The following is a 14,836-nucleotide window of genomic DNA, read 5'->3' as shown; positions in this document are numbered from 1 at the left end:
CGGCTCCGGTCGTCTTTGCTTACCGTCCTGACATCGATCACCGCCTCTCCCAAGCGGACATTGGCATCTCTGAGCAAAGGATGCCTCCGTCAGTCTCGTGGTTGCAGCTGCGGTAGCCTCGAGTCCCGCCTGACTGACCTGGCTTCCGTCATCGGCGCGGCGCGGCTCCACGTAGCAATTTCCACCCGGGCCGCATTCCAGGGTGCAGGCGGGGTCTGTGCTAACCACCGCCTCGGTGGTCGGCGTCGATTTTTGTTCCAGCGTCTGACCCTGCAAATTTCGGAAAGGCTTATCAAAGGTTTGGCAAATCATGAGATTCGTAAGGTACGCTGTTTCCCGTAGAGATGTAAAAAAAAGCTCAAATTATCAATGAGAGCTTTGATATCGATTTTTTTTTTTTAATTTTAAACCACTTTCAAACGGTGATAAACAGTATCAGTGCAATTTTGAAAAACTAAATACTTAACGATACTCATGTGGTAAAAAAAAATGGCCATGATGGGATTAATGTAGAGAATTGTCTTCTGAATATAATGACTTATCGCAGAGTTAGATCGAACATGCACAGAAAATGTTGGAGTGAGTCGAAGGAAAACATCGATATTGAAGGTACGCTCATGGTTTTTAGTCTCGCTTTTTTTTTGTTTTTTTGCTAGTATTTCTAAGGAAAATACGCTTGTATAATTTTGAATATCGAATTGTTTCCTGGGATGCGCTGTATAGAAACTAGCTATCCTTGAGCAAGAAAATATTATAATATTAGTTTTTGAGCAGTTATTCAATTTTCCCTCTGTTAGCATACGACTTTAGTGTACACTCAATCACGCAGAAGCAAAAAGCCAATACCGCCCAATGTGAAAATGAAAGTATGAAAAAGTTTTATCAGCGACAGCAGTCACAGAGAAATGAAGCATTTTTTAACCAAAAAATCGACTTTCTAGCGTTGGTCAAAGTGTTATAGTGATCGCCTCTGGCCGATTGAAATGAAATACCCTGTGAACAATAAAATTATAACAGGTGGTATGAACCTAGAAAGCAAAAACTATGAGGTATCAAATCGCATTTTGCAAAATTCATTTAAGTGATTGCTCTTTAAATTGTCCCGCACGCTAAATTGGAAATTTTGGTATTGAGAAAGAGGTGAGAAAGAAAATTTCGTGCCACAAACGTGTCGAAAAATAGCTGTCAAACTTCAGTTGTAGATTTCCGTACAAAAGTTTTTAACATCGCTGAATCCTGCTTCGATATCGGATTTTTAAATATTAATAATAATTAGAGTCTTGTTGTTTTTTTTTTTTTTTTTTTTTTGTTTTAATTTTCTACTAACAACAACCCCGGACTCGATCCCCAGGAGCAAAAATCTGCCGGTAATCTTTTTTCTTCTCGACATTCGACAGCATATTTGACCAATTTGCCAATCGTCCGAAGTAAGTACATTTCCGAAAAAGAAATCTTGGAAGTATTAGATTCAGCAGAAATTTAGATACGATAATTCTGCGTCAGCATACGAAATGAAAAATATTAATGTTTGATTCCCTAGAGTAGCGGGGATATGAGTGTAAACGAAACAACGGTCCCCAAAAATAATACAAAAACAAAAGCACACAAACACAACGTGAAGTGGTAGGCACGTTCCCTGAAGTAGGCACGTGTTCTGCTCTATATAAATACCCACGGTGAAATTATTATAAGGGATCCACCATAATCAACTGAAAGCACGAAATTCTGTCAACTCACTCACTCACTTTCTCCCTCTCTCTCTACACTCTACAAGTGGAACACTTCCAGTCAACGAGTAAACTCATCCACCGAGCTAATATTGCCTATGTCCATTTCTGCACGCAGGGGGTTTGCAAATTAATTTTCGCCCCAACAATCCATCGGCCTCTATAACGCGGTTTCATTCAGAGGGTTGGAAAATTCGTGACGTTGGTGAAAAATTCGTTTATTTACGGTTCGAAAGAATTTGCGGATTTCAAACTCACCTGGGATGTTGGCGAAGGGTCGATAATGTGATTTGGAATCTCGTTGGTATCTTCCCTGGCATCTGGGCTCGAATCGTTCGGGGAAATCGGGGGAGACGAGGAGCCGACCTCGGGTCCTGGGTCCAGGTGGATCACGAAGGACGCTCCCCTCATGTACAGGATGTCCTCGACCGCGTCCTCGTCCTCAGGGTCAGGACTCAGCTCGTCACTCTCCGCGTCCTCGATGAACTCGCCCAGGTCACCCATCGAGGGTGACGTCGAGTTCAGCTCTGGAACAAGAGGTTCAGAGAAACGAATTACTTCCAAGGATTACGCTTTGCAGACACTTGCGCCGGAAATGAAAGATGTACGTCATTTTTATTTCGGGTGTGACGTGCTCCTTTGCGAGGATGAAAATCGATGCGAAGTTCCGTTGGATAAGGGATCCAATATTCGATGAACTATTCAGTGAATTACGGTCAACTTTATTGAATACCAGCAGATCACTACGTATAATATTAGATGAAAATTTCTGTCATTGCACGAGCACATTATCGTAGAAAGCAAAATTTCGATTTTAAGAAGTTATTATAATTTGACCCCAAAAATGAAGGGATTGAGTTTTTTGTAGATAATTTCGACGAAACAATGATTTTATTCTCAATCGATGCAGTTTTTTGTAGGCTGATCAAATTTTGTGCGGAATCGGGAAATCGGTCAAAGCTATTTCTGAATTATTTACAAAATTGTCTTTTCTGCCTTGCAACAAATCGAAAACGGATGAACCGATTTAGATGAGAGTCGATCGATTGGTTCAGCTTCGTTTAACTGACATCCGATCAGATTTCGATTAGAATCCAATCCATCTCTGAATTTTTCTTGCTTCGTTGATCTTCCGCATCTTGTTTTCAAGCGATTTCCACGATTTTTAACGCGAATCGATATCGAGAAGAGGGAGCGATTCGTTCTTTACTGTGTACAAACGTTATTAAAGCTTCAATATCGTTTCCATTCGATCTCGAGGAAGGCTGTGTCCTCTCGACACGACATTCAATTTCGCTAACGACGTCGCTATAAATATAAAAATGTGACAAGATTTCGGTGGCCAGGTGTTGCGGGAAAAGAAAAAAGAAGTTGGGCGAGATCGAGGACCGGATACAGCGATGTAGGTTTTAAGACCGATTAATCTTCGTCGGGGAATGGAAACAGCGGCATTTTGGCCACGCCCGAGACAAAGCAAGGGTTCAAACTGCGGCTCGATGCGAGACGTGAGAGGAGGGCTAACTGTACAGGGGAATTATTCTATTTCAACTGGCTGTGAGATGATGAAGGAGGAAGGAAGAAGGAGGAAAGGACGGCCGTTGCCAGACACGGTTATTAAATTTTAAGTGGCGGAATTACCGTCGCTCCTTTTACCGCTCCGATTCCGCATCTCTCCTGCATGTAATACGGGAACGGTATCTAGCTCCGGGTTATCGCTCCCGTATTGTTTCCCTGATTACAGCCTCGAGTCCTGGCAAAGAAGCGTTAAATTCGAACCCCACCCTCACGCTCCTCCCTTCAGGTATACCCAACCCTTTGATTATAACCAGGGCTGGAATCTGTTTGCGCGATAAAATTTTTCATCTTACATCCTTATTCAACTTTGTGGAAACCCATTATCAGTTGAACTTTAAAACTAAGATTGACAGTGTTTTTCCAGTACCGGCGGCAACAAAAATAATCATTCGAAGAATCAGTCCTCCAACTACACGGTATTATCTCTTTTTGCAACTGAAAACAATGTTCATTTTCATAAAAAAAAAAGAAACTCTGCAGTGATGGCTCATCCGATTTCGATTGAAATATTCCTAATTTTAAGTTGAATGAAACCGAACGAGTGGACCAAGTTCCATTTGAATTGATCTATCCGTTTTTGAATTATTGTCTAAGGGAAGAAAATCCCATGTTTGCAAATATTTCAGAAACAACTTGGCTGATTTTGCAAAGAATCTGATCAGTGTTGAGTTAAGAAAATCTGATGGTGATTTTCTATATTTCAACACGTCGCGATTAAATGACAACTCAACTTTACAATTCCGGGTAAATTGTAACTTTCCCCCGCCCTTCGGTATTTAGAGAGATAAAAAATTATTCCCAACTGTGACTATGACTTTAATTTTCAGTTCAAACAAATATATAATGGCAAAGTAATTTGTTCGTAGTTCGTGAATTCAACGAATTAATATTCGCAACGCAACGCTGCTAACTGGATACCTGCAATATGTATGGGGATTTTTGCAGAGGAGTCGCATGCGGTTTTTCGGTGTCGAATTCGGTCTGTTGCCTTCACCGCAAAAATCGTATCCGGTTCCAGGCACACGATAAATAACTTGTTGCGTGTATCAGACCAGAATTTCAACCTATCTCCTATACCGAAGGCAGCGGTTTAATGGCGATTCGACAATTCAATGCAGCGTGTTACACGTGCATATTATAAATTCTTGGATATCATCCAAACAATGGTGAAAAAAAAATATTTTCAAGTTGAGAAATATCGGCGAAGATTAATCTTCGTCCGAATATACATGATATGCTGGATTTCCCACGCATGCGCTGCGAATAGCGCTATCGGTACTAAAAACTTTTGACCAAAACGAAGTCTACTTTTATAACTTTATTCGAAAATTGGCGTGCGTTGTGCATGCGAGGAGTTGTTTGTTCATTCGCTAACAATTTGCGCGAGGCCTTTCATGTCCTGCGGTCGCGGCAGGCGAAGGAGGAAGAAGCTTGTTACCAGAGTGCCATTCATAATTCCTGCTTGTATTTTTTCCCGCCTCCCTTCCGGTCCTTCTCTCCCGGGTAATTAGCTCCTCGTCACCGTTTTTAATCACCTCCTTCACCCGACTGCGTCTAGTAGCTGTCGGGAAACCTCCTTTTTCTCCTTCTCCTCCTCCCTCCCTCGGCATCAGATGCAGCTCTTCTTCAGCCACGGGAAAAAACGGCACGACGCGACTCGTTGCATGAGAAACTGGATGAATCGTCGCGGATGTTTATTACACGTAAATATACGATGATTTTACATCTTGAGTCCGCTATTCAAATTGACCTCGAGGAGCAAATTGAATGGATTTCATCTAATTGGAAACGTTTTTTATACCACGGACAACTGTTGCGCCCTCTGTGTGTAGATGGTCTAAACTAATTGTGTTCGTTTACTTACCAATTTGCTTCTCGAAATGGAGCCTCATATTCACGATGTAAATCACAATTTAAGTTTGCATGCGATTATATGCATGAAATGTACGTCATACAGACCTTTACCATTTTCTATTTGATTGACACTTTTGTAGTCAGCCAGGCCTTTCAGAAAGCCTTAATATTTTAGTTTTCAATTTTCTCAGAACAGTTTTTTAACTTTTGAGTATTCAAATATTTTCACAGTAGCTTCTTATTTTGGTACTATTATTCAAAATTGTTTCCATGATGGAATAATTTTCACTTTCTACAGCTATTGGAAAATGTTTAATTGACACCACTTCATATCATAAAACGTTTTTCTAACTCTCGAAAATATCCCAGAGTTGAGAATTCTTCCGTAAAGGCAAGATGAATTCGCAAATCCTTTTGTAGTTTTAGAAACATTCTATTACAGCTCATATCGGTGTGAATCCTAAATTTTCCGTCCGCGAATAAAAAAAGAGAATAGGAAAAAAATCAAACCCTCCTCAAGAATATTTTGAGAATTACAACAAATGCAGAGCTATTGGATAATTTGTTTGCTTAAAAGTCAAATATCATTGCATACAAAAAAATAAACAATTAAAAAATTGGTATTTTTGTGAACTATACCGTGACACAAAAAAGTGTTTAACAAACTGATAATGTCGACATCACAGGTTCGTGAAGTTGGCCTGGAATACCCGATACATCGCTATATATGTCCACTCCTAAAAGAGAATCCACAATGCTTCTATCGGAACGTTGGTAACCTCGACTCTTTGCGCAGAAAGTCGAGACGTGTAGAGTCGAGCCGGAAGAGTTCGCAGTTTCCTGAGGGTCGCATTTCGCCAGCCAAAGTATATAAGGCAGGTAGGCAAGTAAATGCGTATCGTGTTTCGAAGTCAGACGTTGAAAAAGAGGGTGACGCCGTGGGACGCGAAGCAATCCGCAGACTCGTGGACAAGCAGTCCCTTCCACCCGGTTGCTTCTGACGTCACAACGAGTAAATTTGAGTAACGAATGGAAATTTTCAAGTATTCGTGAATGGGAATGCGGATGCGAATGTTTCTTATCGATATTCCACGGTGTCCAGTAAAAAATTCGTAACGTATTCAAGGACATCTCCAGGACATTATCGGGTAATTCAAAGAAATTAAGTATGGAATATTTTTGGATATTTTCCAGTACTTTTGAAGGGCAAGCAATGTTCAAGAATATTTCGAGGACCGCCGGACACGATATATTCGCGAATACGAATGCGAATGCGAATATGCATCTTCAAATCTGGCGCCATTGCTCTTAATTGACTGACAGATACACCATAGAAGCTGCACGTGCACATTAGCGCGGTTTGCATCTTATTCCGGAAATTGCAGAGCCGATACGAACCAGGCCGATTGTTTGTTTGCTAATTTAACGACAGATTGTTGACAGAAACAAATTAATTTTGAGGTTAGAGTGTGATTTTAAAATGATTAAATCGAATTCAGTAAATGAAAGAATATTTTAAATAGAAAACAAACTTCTGTAATAAAAGTTCATTACCGAACCAATGAGTTTTGGTTCATTTAACATTATTTTCACAACTTTTATAAGCAAAATATGAAGTATTTGTGAGAATCACGATTTTTGCGAGTGCGAATATTCGTTACGTCGTGTCACTAGTCTACATTTGTTACAATTCTATGGGAGAGGAAAGAGAAGGGTATCCATTTAGTGTAAGGGAGGCTATCACTCGACGATAATTATGAACGAGCGCAACAATAATATGAGGGAGCGTAAAAAAGTGACACCGGGGGATGAAATCGAGCGTGAAAAACGCGGCGTTTGGGGAGGTAATTTATTGGCCTCGCCACCTCTCCGTCTTCTTCGTCTACATAATTGTATACCTACCAAGGGGGTGACTCGACGCTTCCTCGAGGCTCTTGATCGTCACTTCCGCCAAAGACTAGGCAGCGTCTTGTTCGATCAAGGAGGAGGAGGAGAAGGAAGAGGAGGGCGAGGCCGCGACAGACGTCGACTTCTGAAGCGTCGCGCCGCGGGATGATGACGGATCGGTCCTTCGGTCTTATAACCAAATTTGACAATGATACCCTCCGATACGCTTGTTCAACCCCCACCCCCGTTGTACGGACGTGTGTCGCCACGCCTCTGGGAGACGAAGCCTCGACAAGCAGCGGCTGCACACTCTTTGCCCGAAAATTTAAGGGGTCATTCAAGCATTGGCTGACGCATATTTTCCAAATTTTTATTCTTTTCAAAATCCCACCCTTAGTGACCTTAGCTAACGCGTTTTCAAAAGTTTATTGTCAAATTGATTCGTTACCTCGGAATGGCAGAAAATCCATTCGTATAATAGTCACATCCTGATCAATTCATTCCTACTTTATTAAATATTAATTATTATTTATTCTAAACACACATTAACGTGTTCGGTAAAACGTGAATTCATTATTCATTCCGAATTAAATACATTTTATATTTTCTTTCTTCTTAAATGCACGCGATAACCAATATATTTGCTGGGATATTATTGCTGAGCAAATCATGCGTTATTAACACCTCCATTTAGAGAAATTTTTTTTATCATTCTCAAGCCGGTGGCGTGTTGGCTTTGAGCACACACTTCGAATTTCCTATGTTAGCTAACGCTTGCCTGGAAAGCCGTAGTAATGCGATAGGGTAACATTTGATAACGTTTCTCAGAATGGCCAACCCCTGTTTTAGCGTTAGCTGATACTTGAATGCCCACTTAGCGCAGCCATTTCCATTATTTATGCAAGTTTCCTGCAGCCAATCGTGCGATTCGTTCCTCGATTTTTCGACGGAATATACTGCTATTAATTTTCACTTCCTGCAGAAACGTTGATCAAAATATGTATTCCTCAAATCCACTTCAAATCGGGTATGTATGCCTTTCATCGAAAACGTTGCGAGTTTCATCCCGAGGACATTCAGATACGTTTCACGAAATACTGAATATGAGCCAATAGAAAATTAATAAGACGTAGAGTCTGAACTAAGAATTTAGAAAATAGGAAACAGCATTAAACAAATTTGCAGCAAAGTTTTTTTTTTTTTGCATCTATGAACGTAAACTCGGATAAAACAAGCATCTCTGCTATGTAGGAGAAATAAATCTGAACATTCTGGTGAAATCTTTCATCCCATTATATATACTGTTTTTGAGGTGATTTTGCTCGCCGACCCCGCAAATTTTCCAATAAAAAAATTCAAATAATCTTCCGCTACAGTATAGTTGTAAAGAACAAATGTAATTGTTGACGAAAATCTGTCGTACCCTCATACCTCCATAAACATATTTTTATCAACTACGAATATAACTGTTTACGAATTTTCGTTTCATGGAATCTCCAGAAATATCTATGACAAAAAAAAATAAGCTCAAAATCATTAAAATTAAATCAAAAACACTGGAGTTGAATAATTTTGAAAATTCCAATTGAAAAAACCGTTTCTTCAAATTTTTGTACACCTCAGGTTGTGTTGTTTGAATTTGCGCAGAATAATATTGACTACATAAAAGGAAGCTTGTTTTATTTGTGTTTCACCATCATTAGCACAAATAACACTGCTGGAAATTTTTTCAAACTTTTTCTTCCCCAGTTATAACTTTTGATCCAGATTCTATCGCTCATGCATGCGTCTTAAAGAAAGTATTACGAACGATGTCAAGTTTCATTTTGAGCAACGCTTTAAAATAAGAATAAGTAATGGCGATGATCGTTCGAAGTCTAGAAGCGCAGCGGGATAGAAAACCCTGAGAAACTGTATGCATATGTAGCAGCAGGAAGAGGAGAGAGGAAGACATAATATTTACGGAGAAAAAGAGAGGAAAAGCGTACAGAGGATACGACAAGGTAAAAGGACAGAGAGAGAGCGAGAGAGACAGAGAGAGTTCCGGAATAAAATTACTTGGAAAACTTCCGGTTTCCTCGCTGGATAATCCGAAGGTTTATGTGTTTATGTGCATATCCTTAGCACATGCGATAAAAAAAAGGTACCGACCTTATTTCCTGCAAGGTTCGTTATAAACAAACTTCACTTCCGTTTGATGTTCGGTATTCGCGATTCTTTACAAGTTCCTATTTACGAATATTATTCGAATAGTTGTCAGAATTTTATTACATGCATGTATAATGATATCGTTTACAAGGTTTTCGACCGAAAGGTTGTGCGATACTTTTTCAATTCGATGTGAATATTTTTATTCGAATTTTACCGTCTGATTAATAATTCAAAATCAATTATGGCTAGGAACCAGATAATTTCGTCGATATGAATTAAAGTTTGAAAGCCTTTTTATTTATTTTCTTATTCGAATTTGTAAGCACAAACTTCGCCCTCTGTTTAATAGCCATCCACTAAGGAAAACGAAATTATGCTACGACGCCGTTTCCGCGATACAAGTTTCAGCCCGACTCGGTGCAGCCCTTTCTTGAATACATAGGCTCAATGTCTCGGCACTAATTTGGAATGACTTTAAATTCTCCGGCTTCTCATCGTCGGGCAACAACCCGACCGTCGTTCCGACGCTCTTATCTTTTACTCCGATCATAATAAAGAATATCGTTTTACAATCGAGGCTGCGGATGCTCAAGAATTCTACTTGAAGCTTCTCGCGTTGTAAAAAATGATTTAGAAAAAAAAAAAAAAAAACCAACCTATTTTCCTTTATGGTATTTTACTTTTACTGTGCTTCTAAGTTTGCGGATTCTCAAACTTCGATGCTCTACTTACTTACTAAGATCTCGAACAATCCAATACTCGTCGTCAAGTAGCGGTAAAAAAGATTTTCACGGGTTAAGTTTCCTCGCTGTTGCCTCGAGCGGCTGTCTTCGCCTCTGTTCCGGGTCTGAACCAGCCGAAGATACTTTCTTGATTACTTCTCTTTCCTTCTCTGAACCTTCTCTTCTCAAAAGGAAGCGATCAGTTAATCGACAAGTTTAGCGGGACGACAGATAAAGAAAAGCTTCGAATCGAGAACGCGTGTCGAAGCGTTTATAACAAAATGCGTCAAACGCGTGGCAATTTTTCACCTAATTAAGTTGCACCGTCTCGTCCGAGAATCGCTCGAATTCATTTGGAGTTGGTGTACCTACACAAAAACGTAGGTGAAAAAGCTGCGATTTCATGGCACCGGAAATTCGTCGTTTCGACATCCAAGCGCTGGGAAGGAATTACGCTTTGCGGGTATTACGCCTGTATGAATAAAGCGTAAAACCGGCGGCGCACGGCAAACACACCTCAAAAGATATACGCCATAAAATCGTGCAGCTTGGTAAGGGAGGAGGTATCGCGGCGGTATTCAGACCGCGGATCCATCCATTCAGATGGGATTCTCGAAGGGTTGCCGGCACGTAATAAGGGCTGAAAGACGAGAGTAAAAAGCACAGGGTGCGCCGCCCGTAAGGCGCGTCCAAAGGCGTGGCTGCATCCAACACCAACTACCACAAATTATATCTATGCGTAGGCGTACACACCCGCAGCATATACGAGTATACGGATACATATTCGGAGCTTACGAAATATCAGCACGGATGCGGTCAAGGCCGGAGGAATTTGACGCAGCTTTTGCCCAGCGATAGATTTTTTCTTTCCACAAAACGGGAAAGCTCCACTCAATCGACGAATGAAAATTAAAACGAGGACGAAAAATTCTCGCGTTGTATTTGAAATTCCAACTTTGTTCCGTGAATAACTGTTTCTCGACTATACTTCCGTATTGCCATTTTGTTCAAAAGCTTATCGAGTTGTTTAAGACTTTGAAACCGATTTTTAGGCAAATGAAGTTGGATGGAGTTTTGAGATCCCAATAAATAAACTTCGAATACACCACCATTTGAATTGAACAACATTTTTAACGCTGTGTTTGAGTCAGTCTCGAGAAACCGATTTTCGCATATACATGTAAAACCGCATCTTGAATATATGTATTCAGAGGAAAATGTCTTGCTGAATTTGGTCGAAAACCGGGGATCGAATCGTTATTTAGTACCAGCTTTGAGGTTACGTATCCGAACCCTCTTACATTTACGGGTGTGGGATATTGTCAGAGGTACAACTCAGCTCCGCACGGAGCGAGGATAATGATCGTTTTGGGATAATGAGGACTGCACCGTCTGCAGGAATAATAGACGCGTGGGTGGTGTACGAAGCTTTGGGCATAAGTAAACAGGCAAACAGCCACTCGGGCTGGGTATCGATTTCAGCCGCTTTGTCCGATGATCAGGCGTATCTGTAGAGATGCGTTTAATCGAATAACGAGGAGCTTTGGTCTATCGGTCAAGTCGAATCACGCTGATTTACGAGACTGCTATACTTGTAGATAGTTTTATCCCGTTCAGAACGAGGCCGACTAATTTCATCTTCAGAATTCCCGCGACCTCCGTTGGAGATTCGTGGTCCTTCCGAAAGTCGCATTTCCTCTGACAAATCTCACGTAAGATTCCAAAAACATTTTCACTGTCGTACGCTTGTTCGTGGTGATTTTTAGACGGTTCATGTTCCGGACAAGCCGGTTACGTTGGCAATGCAGAATCAGCTGAAATCAGCAGAAGTTATTTTTACATTCAGAAAAAAAAAAGGAAAACGTTTTCACCGTGATGTGACGGACTTTACCGTTATCGACGGTATCAGGGGTAGTATAATGAGAGCGTGATGGGAGATTGAGTTTGGGGTTTAATACGAGAAAATCCATACGAAAATTGATAAAGTACAAAATATATTCATTCTTAAGCTGTTTATCAATTTTTTTACATTTGTAGCTAATTACTATTAATTATCATTTTTCGATAAAAGTGATTCTAATGCAAAACTGAAATTTGTTTAATTGTTATTTTGACAATGAATTTTTAAGAAAATAGGTTACAGTTTTTCTTAAAATCCGAAATATCGTTCTGGTTTCGACAAAAACAATCTTTATCTAATGAAACCATTTCTTCATTCATTATTTACGTAGAAGAAATCAAACTTCGATATTTAGAACTCTGACTCAAAATTTGTGTTGACCGGTGTTGTCTCTGTGAACGTAACATAGCCCATGAGCGTCGAATTTTGTATTTTTGGGTCAGATTTGAGGTTCGTGGGTTAAATTATGACTTTCCAAAAATATGAACATATTTTCTCTGTTATGACCGACTAGTTTAATTTCAGAAAATCCTGAGGGTACAAAATAACAATTTCTTCTCCGAACTTCACTCGGGATTTGCGCGCTGTGTAAATTTGCGAAAAGGTTGCGTGTGTGGGAAGGATTTAGGCGGGCTTTTAGTCAGCCCTTGAAAATCGATATAGCCGTATTAATTCGAGGTATAACGTAGGCGTTTGCTGCTGTAGCAAATGTGATGATGTATTACAACTGGGTCGACCCAAGTTCCCGGAGAAAATATCCAATACGATCGCGGTTATTACTGCTCATGCCTTTTTCTGAAAACTCCCGGTAACTGGAATTTTTCAGGGCTTCGGTGATCTTTGAAGTTCTGCACGAGTTTGATGGCTCGCGGTTTTCCGAAAGCGTTGACAGAACGGTGTAGAATTCTCCGGAACTCTCGTAACGAGTTTTGCAAACATCGACCACCGGGTGAGAATCGGATTCATTTACATTTTGTCACCACTCTGCCACGGAATAGGATTTCGCATATACGCTTCTCCGTAATTTCGCGCTATTATCATACTTTGTCCAACTCTTTCGAATTTTACCATATGCAAAATTTCACACCAGGTGGAATCAGAAGGCCTTAAAAATGGAAATTTCGGTCCCTTTGCTTGTGAATTTTTATTCGGTAAGTCGTGACGTTTGAACAATCTAAAGAAGATATTTTTCTGAAATACGTTTGAACTATTGTTGGCTGCTATTTATCACCGTAATACAATTCGGCATGTAAAATGAAGATTCAATTTTTCAAAGGCAGCGCCAAAAGCTTCCTTCGCGGATTTGGACGACACACCCGCTGAACGTCACAGTTCAAAAATTCCCATTTTAACCCTAACGCGTTTCCCCCTAAATCACGACTCCTAATGACCTTGATAAATCATCGCTCAAGCGTGCAGCCACCCTTGCCAATCCTCTGATTCGAACCTCTCCACATCCGGTACACCGGGGCATTAATTACCTTGGGTCAGCGGATAATGCGGGTGATAAAAGAGAAAATTAGACCTATATTAGCTTTAGAGTTTCCTTCGTATTTATTCGTATTTACTCTGACAAGTTTCGGGTCTCGTTTCTCTGACTTTTATTTGTTTGGCTGAAAATTTGAAACAATTTTCGATTATATTATCATACATTTGCATACGCAAAGTCACTCGAGGCGGCATCTTCTTAACAACAAAATGGCAGACCGACCCCTCGCCTGCAGCCCTTAGTCGACTATAATAATCCGGTTCGTTCGCCATCGAAGGGAAATTAGCGAAGGCGTCCTTTGTTGAACGGCTCTCATTCCCGGCGGTATCTTCCTATCCGAATCTTTAATCTGCTGCCCGGAAATTCGCGCCTACCCGCAAATAATGGCTCAATAGGGTAGAACAGGGTGCAGAGTACAAAGAATTGCCGGGATAGGCATTTGGAGAGGAAATTTCTCGCCTTTAACAACGTATTGTATTTTAAAAAGGAATAATGAAATTGATATTTGGAAAAAGTAGACCATTTGTTCTGCCTAGACGCGTGCAGAAAAACTTTTCTTTCGACGATAAATGCGGCATCGGGGCTGCAGCAGCGATCGACGCGTGGGTTTTGAGAAAGGATTGACGAATGTCGGTGGGATTTGAAGGATTTTGGGCGAGCGGTTGCCTGGCAAAGGGAAAGGGCAGAGGGGAAGTCGACCCGGATTTCGTGTCCGTTTTAATATATTTCAGGCTCGCTGCCCGCCGTCGTGGGTTTTTCTCCTCATTTTACCCGACCCTTTTACGACTCGCCTAATGTTCTTCGAAAACTTGTGAAACTCTCCCTCGCCACCCTTCGTATATATTGAAAAGCACCCCCGAATTAAGCCGATCGGGATTTTTAAGCCCCTCCTCGATTTTCGTGATTGCCTGTATAAGCTTACGTATACGGCTTTCTTCTTCTTTTTCTCTTCAGCCTTTATTCCCATTTACATTAGACCATCGTCGTTTTTTTCTTTTTTAATCTAGAAACTTGAACGGCTGCCTCGCCATTTTCTTCTATCATTATCATCATCGTTATTATTTACGAAGTAAAGAAAGGTGGGAAAAGGAGATAAATCAGTTTTGACCAAAGTCTATGTTACAAATATATCCGCTTGACGCTACTTTTTTCTTCATCTTCTTCTCTCCCATTTTCGCAAGCGCGTTAATCACGTCGCTTCGGTAATGGATTCAGGTTCAGACTGAATTTGTTTTTCTCTCTTATAATTTTTGTACACTACGTATTCCCACGTGACACGTGTCCGCTCCGGATTGACGACGCAAGGACTCACCTGCGCAGCTGTATCCGTTTTTGTGAAGGATGTATCCGTCTCTGCAATCGCACTCGTACATCCCGTCGTGAAGCTCGTAGCAAAGCTGTTCGCACGGCGATCCATGCCCGCATCTACCTGCAGCATTGAAGGAAAAAGGGAAAACAAATTATTCGTGTTAATATAGCCTGAATTTTTGGTGAAACTCGACTAAATCGATTCCTCTATGTCGGTTTTTGT

The 14,836-nt window shown here is 40.7% G+C and overlaps 1 protein-coding gene across 2 annotated transcripts in view; it reads right to left on the bottom strand.

Annotated features, from left to right (window-relative positions):
* Positions 1-14,836, bottom strand: part of LOC124310527 (pikachurin) — an 83,538-nt gene that overhangs the window by 45,014 nt on the left and 23,688 nt on the right. For both annotated transcript variants that reach the window (XM_046774574.1, XM_046774575.1), the window contains exons 3-5: positions 14,618-14,734; positions 1,986-2,254; positions 24-270 (exon numbers count right to left, since the gene is read on the bottom strand). In XM_046774574.1, coding sequence (XP_046630530.1) covers positions 24-270; positions 1,986-2,254; positions 14,618-14,734 — 633 coding nt within the window. The remainder of the gene's footprint in view (positions 1-23; positions 271-1,985; positions 2,255-14,617; positions 14,735-14,836) is intronic.

The sequence above is a fragment of the Neodiprion virginianus genome, chromosome 1 (genome assembly GCF_021901495.1).
Source record: "Neodiprion virginianus isolate iyNeoVirg1 chromosome 1, iyNeoVirg1.1, whole genome shotgun sequence".
Classification (NCBI taxonomy): domain Eukaryota; kingdom Metazoa; phylum Arthropoda; class Insecta; order Hymenoptera; family Diprionidae; genus Neodiprion; species Neodiprion virginianus.
This window is presented reverse-complemented; position numbering and strand designations above follow the sequence as displayed.